At 38.6% G+C, this 13,589-nt stretch overlaps 1 protein-coding gene across 5 annotated transcripts in view; it reads right to left on the bottom strand.

Annotated features, from left to right (window-relative positions):
* Positions 1-13,589, bottom strand: part of ATP8A1 (ATPase phospholipid transporting 8A1) — a 224,981-nt gene that overhangs the window by 51,219 nt on the left and 160,173 nt on the right. For all 5 annotated transcript variants that reach the window (XM_044387700.2, XM_026508812.4, XM_044387701.3 and 2 more), the window contains 2 exons: positions 2,076-2,259; positions 1,861-1,971 (listed from right to left, as the gene is read on the bottom strand). In XM_044387700.2, the coding sequence (XP_044243635.1) occupies positions 1,861-1,971; positions 2,076-2,259 (295 nt within the window). The remainder of the gene's footprint in view (positions 1-1,860; positions 1,972-2,075; positions 2,260-13,589) is intronic.

A 13,589-nucleotide genomic window follows, 5' to 3' on the forward strand; every position in this document is an offset into this window, starting at 1 on the left:
AACAGCGGCTCCCAACTAACGATCAGTAGGGTAAATGTGAAATCCACTGACTTTTCTTTGTTATAGTGTTACTTTTTTCTGGTGTAAAGTATGAGACTTTTCTTTGTTATAGTGTTACTTTTTTCTGGTGTAAAGTATAAGATATTATTTCCAAGTGGTTAGGTTGTGTCTCTCCTGACAGACGTATAGAAACAGCAGATTAGAGGGCAAACTGGCTTACACGGACATGTGTGAGGGAGCCCTGGACAGATTTATGAGGGTGTGGGCAAGTCCTCAGATGGGAGTGGAAGACGGAGGGTTTTCTTAACAAGCTATGGGGCCCTTATCACTGTGCTGTGTGGAGCAGCAAGGGGAGAAAGAAACTGATGACACCTACTAGAGTTTAAGTATTACGAATACAGCTTCTGATGATAAAATGGCTATATATTAAAAAAAAAAAAGGTAAATAACTTCTCTATCATGTCCTGGTTAATCATTTAGTTCAATTTATCCACAAGTGCTGTGCTCTCCAGTATGGTAAATATGGGCCACATATGGCTCTTGAACACTTGAAATGTGACTAGTCCAAATGGACATGTGCTGTTAGTATAACATATACACCAGATTTTAACACTTAGTATGAAGAATGTGAAATATTGCATTAATAATTTTTTAATAGTGATTACATGTCGAAATGATAATTTTGAAGATACTAAGATAAAGAAGATGTCATTTTAAAATTAACCTGGGCTTTAATTTTTACTTGTTGTTAATGTGGTTCCCAGAAAATTTTAAATTACACATATGGCTTACGTTGTATTCTATTGGCAAGCTCCTGGAGAACAGAAACGAGGCTTGATTTACTTTGTCGTTGCTGAACTAAGCCTGGTGCCTGGCACCCAGCAGGTGGTGCAAAACGTTTATAAAACAGAATGCCTCCTTTTAGAGGTGACATTCCTGACCTGGGTTAAGTTTTACTTTTAATAATATGTTATATATGGTACCAGAAAAGGAATACAGAAGTTCGTTGCTATCCAGATGCAGGAACTGAATGTTCTGATAATTTTTAGACAAATTCTCATTATCTGAACTCTTGCTACCTACCAACCAACTCAGAAGCCAAAATAAGTCTGGATAGCAATGGATACTTGTATATAAGTAAGTTTGAAATACAATAAGAACTACAAGAGGACCAATACTAGCAAAACTATTTATGTATCCTTCCTGATTCCACCCTTTAGAATTGTTGTCTTCAATTTTATGTCTGTCATTCCGTTACTTTCTTTTCAAATAGTTTTCCATGTGTCTGTATATCCCTAAACAGTGTATTAGGTGTCTGCCTTTGGCTCAGGTCATGATCCTGGGGTCCTGGGATTGAGTCCCACCTTGGGGAAGAGACATCCCTGCTCTGCGGGGAGCCTGCTTCTCCCTCTTCCCCCTGCTCATTCTCTCGTGCGCTCTCTCTCTCAGATAAATAAAATCTTAAAAGATTTTAAGAGCACAAGCTGGGGGAAGGGCAGAGGGAGAAGCAAGCTCCCCGCTGAGCAGGGAGCTGGACGTGGGGCTCTATCCCAGGACCCTGGGATCATGACATGAGCCAAAGGTAGACACTTAACCGGCTGAGCCACCCAGGCACCCCAGTTTGTAGTCTCTCAAAAACTGAAAACATCACTTCATTAGTTCTAATTCAGCAGATCTTACCAAAACGATATAACATTTTTAGCCACAAATTTAAACAATCATCATTCTCTGTGGCCGACAGACTTCACCATGTTTGGAAGTTATAAAAAGTGGGCAAATGAAGGATTCACTAAAACAATGAGAATTTTTCTTTAAGTATACGTGCACCTGACAAGGATTTTAAACGTAACCTGCTATTACCTCAATAATATAGAGGACTATATTCTTGTAGAAGCAGTACAAAATGCACTTGGAGACTCTGTTATAGTTCCAGGCACCATGCACCATCAATAAATTCTTCAAGTACTTGAACTAAAATAGAAGTAGAAAAGAATTAGTATGGAAAAGAATGAGTATTTTTCCCTTCATACCGCCAGCTGAGACTCGTGCTGTGTTCTGCAGAAATGCTGCTTTACCTGAGCTATGGAGTAATCAGAAGAATTGGCAGCCTGAAGACCTTCATTGCCACTTATACCAACGCCGACGTGCGCCGTCTGTATCATGCTGACGTCGTTGGCTCCATCGCCAATTGCAAGCGTTATGACTTTGACTTGTTTCTTAACCATCTCAACAACTTCAGATTTTTGAAGAGGAGAAACCCTGAAATTAGAACAAATGATCAATTAGCTCCACTTTCTGAAAAAAGGAGTTTTGAAATGTTATTGTCTTGAAGGGTAAAAGAAGGAGAAGATCCAGAAGAGTTCTATGAAATACCATTATGGAAAAGTCTTAGGTTTGCAAATGTTCAGTTCTCTATTAACCTGGCTGCCACTTTAGACGAGATCGGGTGTGTTCAGGGTGGGATGGCCGTAGACCCTGGTTGCCACTTTAAGGAAAAAGTCAAGTCTAAGAAGCAAACCTCTAGGTAATAGGCAGAAGCCACAATGCCCTGTTAAACACTGTTTTACTGGAATGGCTGCATTAATTTGTTAAAGAAATAACACTGGAATTTAGAATGAAACCTCCGAATGAAAAAGGTCCGAAAGGCCGCTGAATGGAGTCAAAATACTACACTAACTAAATCCTATACTGTACCTGGAAGATAAAAGTTTTGAGCCTCTGTAAGCATCTTAGGTAATGTACTAGATATACATTTAAAACAACTTAGACCTCAAATTAGCAGTAGGGAAATGGCTAACCTCTCGACCTGCTCTCAAACACCATGATGAATTGACCCAAATAAATGCCAAGTGCCTGATTACATGGTCCACCTGCCTCAATTTTCTTCCAAAGGTGCTAACGGCCAAGTGGAATCAAGCAGCCTTTTATACAGATGTGGATCAGGAACAGAGAACACTAGCATCTGTACCTACTAAAATCATATTTGGCTTTACTTTAGATCAGAGTATCACAAACTTTTAAAAGCCACTTAAGTAATAAACCCCATGCCAGTGAGGGAAGGGTTCAAAGACCGCATGCAGCAGTGTAATTACTATAGCACCCATAATTATTGGCAATTAAAAGAGGAAAACTAAACAGTGAACTGAGTCAGTGAACTATGAAGACAGTAATTAAATACGAAAAAACAACTAACACACACGGTCAAGAAAAATAACTCATTAAATTCTTTATCAAGGTGAATCAGAACAGGTGTCTAATACATACCTGCTGGAACGTCTGCTAAGTCATTTATCATTCTACCTAAGAATGGAGACCATTACTCTGCAAGACGATATCTTGCAATTTTCCTATTTCCTGTGGAATAATTCCTAGCAGTGGCTACCTTGCGCAGATATTCCAAGTCTGGCAACAGCACAAAATGACCCAACTGTGAACACAGCGAGCGAATGGGTGTGAGTAGCAGCCATTATGGGCTTTTTCACAGTTGGCCCCCATTTTCCTTTGAAGCAATTTTCCTTTCATTTTCACATTTTATTTAATTTTTCTTAACAGGCTAATATAAATTGGTAAGCCCGCTGGCTCTAGGCCAATGTTTTAAACATGGACTACCACTAACATTTAGTAGATGTCAAAAAAGAATGCTCACCAAGAAATGATCTAAACAGCAAATGGGAAATGGACATGAAAAGAGAGAAGCATTTGAAAACATTTATCAAATTCCCTTCATAACTTAACAGGCTCACAATGTAAATAATTGTGAAGTCACACCATGGGATCGATGGAGCTAGAAAACAGTGGTTCCCCCCCCCCCCCCCCCCCCATTGGCTGAATGTGTAATAAAGGACAAATCTCTGCATGGTGAGCTAATGGTAGTGATTTAAAGCAACATCAGAAAAGAGTTGGACTCAACTCTGTTTTCTTTCTTCATGGCTATTACAACCAACCACTATTTTCTCTGCCTGACACCACAATTTTCTTTCTTTTTTTTTTTTTTTAAAGATTTTATTTATTTATTTGACAGAGAGAGACAGCCAGCGAGAGAGGGAACACAAGCAGGGGGAGTGGGAGAGGAAGAAGCAGGCTCATAGCAGAGGAGCCTGATGTGGGACTCGATCCCGGTACGCCAGGATCACGCCCTGAGCCGAAGGCAGACGCTTTAACGACTGTGCTACCCAGGCGCCCCTGACACCACAATTTTCAATGCCCCCAAATTAAAACTGGCTGAGGACTTTCACCAACTTTGTGAATGTGGGTAACTCAGGTGTTAAAAATGGAGTATTAATCCCCTTGGCAAGAACAACGCCTCTGTGTGTGTGTGTGTGTGTGTGCGTGCTCGCACGTGCATTTTGAAGATGATACAGTGGGAGGCCTCCGCAAAGTTACACTGCAACTGTTATTAGCAGGAGTATCTATAAGCTAACAGCAGACAATGGGCTTGGAAGAAGATTCAAGAAACAGCAGAAGCTTTCATAACTGATGTGTTTGACATAGAAGTTGGGTGCTTAAAAAAGATGTCTGATTTAAGTGGGGATTCATAAAAAATAAAATATACATACACAAAACATTTAACGCATCAACATACAAACTTGTGATGTAGAGCAAAGAACCTACTTTGCACAGGGGTCTGCTGTTTGAGATTTTGTGTATATATATATTTGTGGCAGAAACCTCACTCATGAGGTGCAATCCATGGCTGGTTCCATTCAAAGTGGAGATCAGAATATACTGCTGCCTCCGCTCCAGTTTATTGTTCTCTTACCCACTTTAGAATAAACAGCAAGTTTTTTTTAACAATGCAGAAAGTCTCCCGAGAGCATTCTACCTGGTTTTCCTAGCAACAATTTTGACTGATGCCTAGTAAGCACAAAGTCAACTCATGAAAAGTGTCCTTCCAGCTTTGGGCGTGATGTGCTGTGGGCACCAACAGCGTGTCTTAGGGCAGGAATGTGGTTCAAGGGGACTCAGGTTAGTCAAGCTGAAATCAGTTAAAAAGATCTGTTTTTACAGCATCCGTTTAAAAAAATTTTCCTTGCTATAAGGGGGTTACAAGATAGCAAAAACAAACTTATAAGACCTTAAAAATGAGCGTAGCATAAAGCTCCTTGATGTAATTGCCAGTACTTAATAATTTCAGAGGATGTGGAAATCAGAACGGGCCATAAGAGGATTCCTTGACAAGTTAGAATTCCTTGACGAGTTAGAATTTGACTTGGCCTTGACAAGGTGGGGAGAACTCACGTCAGGCAACATGAATAGCATATACCAAATTTCTTCACATTCAAAATGATCTAAAATGTATTCCTTTTACCGTTGTCCTTCCATCTAATAAAAGGTCACTATCTGAATTCACACATTAGAGTTTATTCACTTTGACTTTTGTACACATGCTTTGATATTTGTACAATATCCAGAATAGTCTCGAACAACCTGACTACATGCTAATTCTTCCAAATGTCTATAAAAAAAAAAAATCACATATCCATGGTTGAGAATACCTAAAGTCTAAACTTTACAAATGTCAATAGGGACCCAATGGGTAATTCAGAAACATCATAAAAACAGTGCTTTCTACTCTAGATTTTTTTTTTTTTTTAAACCACGCATGGGTCTGCATCAGGGCTTAAATTATACAGAGTTCTTTTCTCCTCTACTGTTGCTCTTTCATTTTAAGCGAAGTCAGAGGCTCTGTGGGAAAAGACTACACATCCAGCATGTACTGTAAAGGTCCAGTTTTCTTCCTGTGGCTCCAAAGACAGAGGGTGGTCCCTGTGATACAACCTCGCCGCACATGGAGGGCAGAAATGCTTCTCCGATACTATTTTGGCTATAGTTTCTGCACATGCTATTCATTATTTTTCTTATTTGCTATGTAGTAACTCTCATTGCCCTATGAACGTTACATCAGAGTACTGGGAAGTTTTTACCGCTGAAGCTGAAAGTGTATAGGGTAGCACAACCTAAATAAGCCTCATTTTGCATTCTTTCCGTGGGATCGGCTAAACGAATCGCCTTTTTAAATGGAATGTGGATAAAAATGATAACGTGCAGACACATAAGAAAGAATATTTGAGGGGACTTTGTATAGGTAGCCAGAAAGGAGTACAATCATTGATCTTCTTGTATTGTGTTTTTAGGTTAGTAACCTAAAAAATATCTCATTATATACACTAGAAAGTAGGTTGATAATGTAACCTCTCAAAAATATACTGTGAACTTTAAAGTTACTATAAAGTTGTCATTAGAAGGTGAATCTAGAAAAAAAGATGTAAAGAACATGGAGGAATATATTTCTTAACTATCCTGAAGTGTTTTTTAGAGTGAGCCTGTGTGTATAGGGCCCCTGTATTTACTAAGCTTGAGGGCTGCTCCTAGTGACTATTTAGAGTCAGGGTCGTTAGTGGGGGGCTCTGCTGTATTTTTCCTTTGCAACACACTTCCTAAGATTTCTCCTTGCAAATCAGTCTACTTATTCTCCCACTGAGTCATATTCTGCTAATAAAAAAAATTAAAAAGGGAGAAAAAAATCCAAGTGAAAAAATTTTGAGATTCTGATTCTTCTTCGAACTAAAATTTGTTAGGCTCCTTTGTAAAGTTTTGAATTGAGGAGGCATTAAAATTTGGCAAAAAAATCGGTTGCGTGTACCAACATTACATAAATGTGGTAACACTTCTAGAAACTCATCATCAATTTATTACTGGAATGAAAACAGTCGCTTACATAGCATCCCCAAAACTATACTTAGCATATGGTACATAATGAAACATTCAACTTCTTCTAGGTAAGAGAACTGTATTATTCAAATGACTGGTGAGTGAGTTCTTTCCTAGGCTCCAAGAGCAACAACTGTTGATATACTGTGCAGTCAGAGGCATCAAGGGGGCCTTATAATACAGGGATTGAGTCTACAGAAATAAAATATAGATAGCCTTTCCACAGGATAAAAAGGGAAAGTAACTTTTAGAAAGATGTCTTTTTGCAATGTATTCCCTTCCTTCCTTCCTTCCTTCCTTCCTTCCTTCCTTCCTTCCTTCCTTCCTTCCTTCCTTCATCCCTCCCTCCCTCCCACCTTCCCTCCCTCTCTCCTTCCTTCCTTCCCTCCCTCCCTCCCTCCCTTACTTTGTCAACCAGTAGGCTCCATGCCTAGCATGGAGCTTAAGGTGGGCCTTGAACTCACGGACTCTGAGATCAAGACCTGAGCTGAGATTAAGAGTCGGATGCTTAACCAACTGAGCCACCCAGGTGCCCCCCTGCAATGCATTTTAGATGCAATTCTTTTTTCTCCTCCTCCTCCTTCTTATTTATTTATTTATTTTTTTGGATTCAGGTTGTTATAGGTAAACTACTACCGTCTCCAGTTTCAATGATTCTGATAATATTTTAAATAGGGACTGATTGTATTGATAGTGTATATCTGAATATGCATGTGTGTGTGTATGTGTTCACAGGCATCCCACACTTCTAGCTGGCAACTTTACCTTATCAAAACCCCAAAAAGAAAATTCCTGATAGCAGAAATCTTTATTATCATATTCATACCAGAGAATAGTTTGTCCACAGTGATACTGTTCATTTTCTCTTTCTTTCTTTCTTTCTTTCTTTCTTTCTTTCTTTCTTTCTTTCTTTCTTTCTTTCTTTCTTTCCTTCCTTCCTTCCTTCCTTCCTTCCTTCCTTCCTTCCTTTCTTTTTTTCTTTTTTTAAATATCATTTAGTTATCTGGAACCTACCACATATTCAGCCCAGAGCAGATGTAAAAATGGTAGTGGAACTGAATAAACGGTGATTTTGCAAAAACAAGAAATTCATCTCATTATGTCATTATACTAACACTACAACTCTTACTCATTTTTCACTGTCTGCTCTTAGGAGGCAAAGGTCTGTTTAATCTGCTTTGTATCTAGATTGCAGAAGTACATAAGGGGTATTAGATTCTCTAGACTTTCTCAAAGGGATAGGAAAAACAGATGGAAAATTAGTAGGTAGAGAAGAAACGTACCACTTCTTCAAGGGAAAGTGGGTATACTCAGAATGGGTCAGAGCCAGATGACAGGGGGCCTCTGCATGTCAGGTTAAGAAAGTTTGAATATCACAGCTAGCCCTAAGCAACAGGAGATGTTAATTAAAAAGCTTTTGAGCCAAAAAAGAGCATGGTAGAAGCAGTGCAATAAAAGAATTTGGATTGCCCACCAAAATGTATCTTTTTTATAAAGGTAAATACCTATACCTATCTCTATATATGTATCTGAATTGAAAAGAAAAGAAAGGACACATGAGGTGGGTAGGGGGTTTTGAATGAAAGTGGGATCAGAGATGACCCTGAGGTTTCAGATGTGAGTGATGGAGAAAATAATGGCCTAATCATTAATAGAAAAGGCAGGAAGATTTACAGAGGAAAATTCTCAAGGAAGTTCTAGAGCCTAGGAAGTTCAGGGTATGGTGGGCTATCCTAGCTGCATCATTAAGTATATGGGCTGAAGAGTCAGAACTAAGCTTAGAAAAAAAATGCAGAGCTGGGTATGTGCATTCAGGCATCAATTACTCATCAAGTGTTAAAGTGATCCTTTAGTATGTGATGAAATTTCTATGGAAGAATATAAAGAGCAGAAAGGAGAAGAAAGTACAAGATCTTAGGACCTTCCTTCTGCCTCTAAAAGTTCTTAAGAACTTTTACTGAACTACTGAACCAGGAGTTAATATGAGCCTATATATAGGACAGTGGTCTATGGACTCTTGCTCCAAGAAGACATAGTGGCAGAGAGAGACAGTAGGTCCAGCTACTTTTCTCAGTCGAGGGAGCCCTGCCTACAGGAATGGTGTGCTCCCACCTGGGAAGCATGTCTACTCAAGAAGGCCTAGAGTGCTTCCCCTTTCAAGCTCTGCTCTTTTGTGACCTTGCCCTCAGAGTGGTTAAGAGCTGCGGTCTCCATCTCTTCCCATTCTTGATATCTGGCTGGAGCCCACATGGGCACTGGCTTTCTTCCCTTTTCTTGTGACTCTGGGTAAGGAAGGGATGGAACTTCCTTAGGCTGTAAGGAAACCAACTTGCTTTCCCTTTCTTCCTTCCCTCTCTACTTCTTGGGAATTCTCTCCTATGTGGATGGGTTTCACCAAAGACTTTTTTCTCCTCTTAGAAATATCTAGTGGAAGATGAAACGAGTGGTAGTGCTGGCTACTGACAGAAATGGAAATAAAATCCTGAAGATGCCAGGAGCTAAAGAAGTGTGGTAAATTTGAGGGTCACACTTAGTAAAAATCTATGAGAAACCTTTGGGGAAACATGAAGTAGTGGATACCTGTCGGAAGGAAAATGGCATAGAAGGAAAGAGTGGTGTTCCAGGGGCCATAGATACACACAGGCAGGAAAAGATTTTCAGCTGTACTGTCCACTCCCTGTGGTGCCCTATGTGAGCCCAGGCTGACCAGTGTCAGGGAGGTGAGAGTGGGCTAGATGGAGCAAAGGAGCTCCTCTCTCACTGTAACTGAAGATTTTGGTGTAGGCTTGGAGCTTGTAGAAACTCAGACTCCCCCAAATAACATGCTTGAAAGACTCCCCAATTTCAGGAGTATCCCCAGTGCCCTAAAACTAGGACCCCAGGAAAATTCCTACCTCATACCTTGGATCAGGAAAGTTAGAGCTTTCTAGTCAACCTCAGGGCATGGAGCCAGGCGGGGACAGGTGCCAATGACATGGGTGTGTTAACAAAGCCTTCAATGTTACCTTATGCAGGTAATTCCACCAAAACATGGCTGCCTCTAACAAGAGCAATACTTGGGCAAAGGAACAAGGGGAAAACAGGGATTCGTGAAGCTCAGACTGAGCCCTGTCTCCAATTCTACCTCAACTTAGGACGTAGCTGTCACCTTTCTTCCAAAGGACTTTACTGCCAGTAGGGAAAATGAGGAAAAATACCTTACAAGGAAAATAGGAGATCATAAGTATGAAAGAAATTACAATGACTTACAAGAAAGTAGAACTAGTAAAAACAGATATAACAAGAATTTTTAAAAGGAATGCTAAAAAAAAAAACCACACACAACCTTGGAAAGATTTGGGAAGATACTGAAACATGAAACCAGAACAAGCAGTTATAATGAAGAACCAACTGAAAATAAGTAATATAGAAATGTAACTCCTAAAATAAAAAAGCCAATAGTAAACTGAATAGTAAATATAATAGAGCCTGGAAATTCAAATAAAAAGCTATCCCAAAAGATATTAGGAAATTAAATGAGAATGAAAGATTGTGAGAAAAACGAAAAGAAATGGAGCAATATAGGTGACGATACTTAATAGGAGTTCAATAAGAAAATAAAGAGGGACAGAATGAAACAGAATAACTTTCTAGAATTAAAGAAAGACATGTTCTTCTATTAAAAGGGATCACACAGTGCCAAAAAGAAATATGAGAAAAAGGTACTTACCCATAGGCACTTTATGGTTAAATTAAGATTAAGAAAAATTTCTAAAGGTTTCTGAAAGATAAAGCAGATTACTTTAAAAAGAAATCAGATCTGACTGACACTGGATGCATACACAAAATTACTTTAAAATCTTCAGTTTTTTTCTCCTTATGGAGGGGAGCAGGAAAAGAAAGACATACTAATATATATAGACATTAAGCAAAAATATGGTTATCAAAACCTTAGAAATAACCAGACATAGAATATAGATTGTAAAGCCTGCAAACCAGCACAATATAATCTGATTTAGACAGTGGACAGTAGGGGGAAAAGAAACAAAAATCATAATAAATGAAAAACTCAAAATAAGATCAAAGAAATGAGGCTAAGATAGTAATAATTATAATAAATATAAATGGGTTAAATTCGCTGACTGGAAGAGATTCTCAGGTTAGATTACAACAAAAAGATCCACCGATATATGGTGTCTAAGAGACATACTTTATAATAATAGCTAATAGAACATTTATTTGCTCACTATGTTTTAAGTTCTCTACTTGTTTTAATTTATTCAATCCTCAGAAGAACCCTAGAAGAGATAGGTTACTATTATTGTCATTTTGCAAATGAAGACACTGAGGCACAGAAAGATTATATAACTTAAGGTAAAAGAGCAAGTAAGTGGTGAGGCCAGGATTCAACCCTAAGCAGTGTGGATTTAGAGACAGTATTCTTAACCACTAGAATATAGAGAAGGATTGAATGTAAGAGTTTAGGAAAAAGAAAAAGACAAGGCACATACAAAACAAAGGAAAGCCAGGTTAGCACTATTAATGTAAGACAAAATAGAATTCAGGCCATAGGAAAAGCCATGATGGCCAGAGAGAATCTTTATGTATGATTTCTCACCAGAAATATTCAATTAGGCCATATAAAAGAAAATTTGATAGATTTCTAAGAGTAACATAATTTTAAATAATGGCTACCAATGCAGCAAATACATGTATTAACCCATTTATTCCTCACAATTCTATAAGAGCAATTATTTTTAATTGTTTCAAGAATGAAGAAACTAAAGCTGGAGAAGTTGGATAACATATTGCTCAGCTAACAAGAAGACACAGGGCTTGGACTTAGATTCTGGAAAGTCCGGCCCCAGAGCCTGAGTGCTAAAGTATACAGCATCACAAACAGAGAGAAAAGGGTAGATTGTTTAGTAAATGGTATTGGGAGAATCTGCTATGTAGACATGAATAACATCACATCCCTTCTTCATAAGATACATAAAAATAATGGATTAAAGACCTATATGGAAAACAGAAAGTTAGGAAGTTGACAAAAGAAATGTCTGAGAATATCTTTATCAATTGGAAGTTCTCAGTGATTCAAAAAGCACAGAACATAATTTACCTTTTGTCTAGAGCTGCTTTCATGCTACAATGGCAGAGATGAGTAGCTATGACAGAGACTGGATAGCCCAGAAAGCCTAAAATATTTACTATCTTGCCCTTTACAGAGAAAGTTTGCCCATCTCTGCTCTACGAAATACTCCTTTCCTCTTGGAAAATGCTATCCGGAACCACCTCCTCTTTCATGTCTTACCTTAAAGCTTGTTTTATATACTTTTCTTGTCTCTGTTTCTGTTCCCTTGGTAATGCCTTTTGTTTTCCAAGACCATTTTCCCCTGGGATGCAGTCTCTCCCTTCTCTTGATCCATGCCCTACAGCTGCTAAACAGTTATTGTTACATCCTACCTGGTCTTGACTCTTGGAACTCTAGCCTGGCCCCAAAAGCCAGGCCTTTAACTTGCCCTAAATGGGGATGGCTCAAATGGGTTTATTAGAAAGAAGGTAATTTCTAGAAACCTTATGGGTTCAAGGAGACCCAGTTATACCAAAGTAACTCTGCTTTCCTTTCCCACACAAAATCAGGTCAGTAGACAGCTAGATCAAAGAAATGTTGTAGGTTACATATACCATGTCCTTAACAAACCGGAAAATGCAGTCCTTTATTCTATCACCACAAAACTGAAGGAGAACTGTACATAATCTATTAGGTGGATTTGTTTTGGACTGAAGAATACATTAGAATGCTGACTTATTGATTTATGTAAAGCTTTAGGGAGGACTTGGTGGGAAGCTGCAGAGTCTGTACTTAAAATTGCTGAACAGAAAAGCATCATCAAGAATTTGAATGTAGTTATGAAAGATATGTACACTTATTCCAAGTTAGCAAGATAGAAAACAGAAAAAGACTGAAATGATTAAGATATCATTTAAGAGGCATGATCATGGAAATCAAGATAGCAGTTACTCTTGGGAGGATAATAACGCTAAAGGGAGCACGAGGGGGCTTCTGAGGTGCTGGTCAGGCTCGGGTCCTTGATACAGGAATGCATTTGCTTTATAAATATTCACTAAGTTGCATGCTTATACTTTATGTACTTTCCAATACAGGTTAACTCTGTTTTATTAGAATTACATGATCTGCAGTTCTAACTGGGGTGTGTGTGTGTGTGTGTGTGCGCGCATGCACATGTGTGTGTTGGGTGATGGCAGTTTATCTAAACTGAGCACATCTAAAACTATATAATGTTGAATTACAGTGGAATTCTCAAGTGTTTAGATTTATCAATCTAAATTTTGCTGTCAAATACGGACTTCCCTGGTGGGGACGTGAACATCCTAAGTGGCTAACAGGCTGTAACATGGCCTCATTGCTCCTTTAACATTATTCAGTAGAGACAGGGCAGCAAATGAGACAGACAGGGCTGAACAGCTTATTAGATTATGTGAAAGCAAAATATGGCCATTTTATGAAGTTATAAAATTGATTCAGGATGTCCTCTTTTAGCCATACACGTATGAAAGAAATATTCTCTCAATATTTCCAACATTGATTCATGTTTTCTTGGAAGCAAATATGGGGTTGACATTCATTAACAGTTTGTAAGTTTTCTCAAAGCCAAACATCTGCTTGGCATCCGATGGTGTTCACAAACTTTTTTCTTTAAAGGAATGTCTGTTGAGCATTTATTAGCCTCATTGTGCTTTATAACTACCCTTTAAGTAGAACATTTATTTAGAGAAATCCTTAAAGTTTAAGACCATCCCAAAAGATTTGAGAAGTAGATCTGTCTTGACCCTTTACTTAATGCACTCATGCTATGACAGAAAGTATTCGAAGTGTC

The sequence above is a fragment of the Ursus arctos genome, unplaced genomic scaffold (assembly GCF_023065955.2).
Source record: "Ursus arctos isolate Adak ecotype North America unplaced genomic scaffold, UrsArc2.0 scaffold_9, whole genome shotgun sequence".
Classification (NCBI taxonomy): domain Eukaryota; kingdom Metazoa; phylum Chordata; class Mammalia; order Carnivora; family Ursidae; genus Ursus; species Ursus arctos.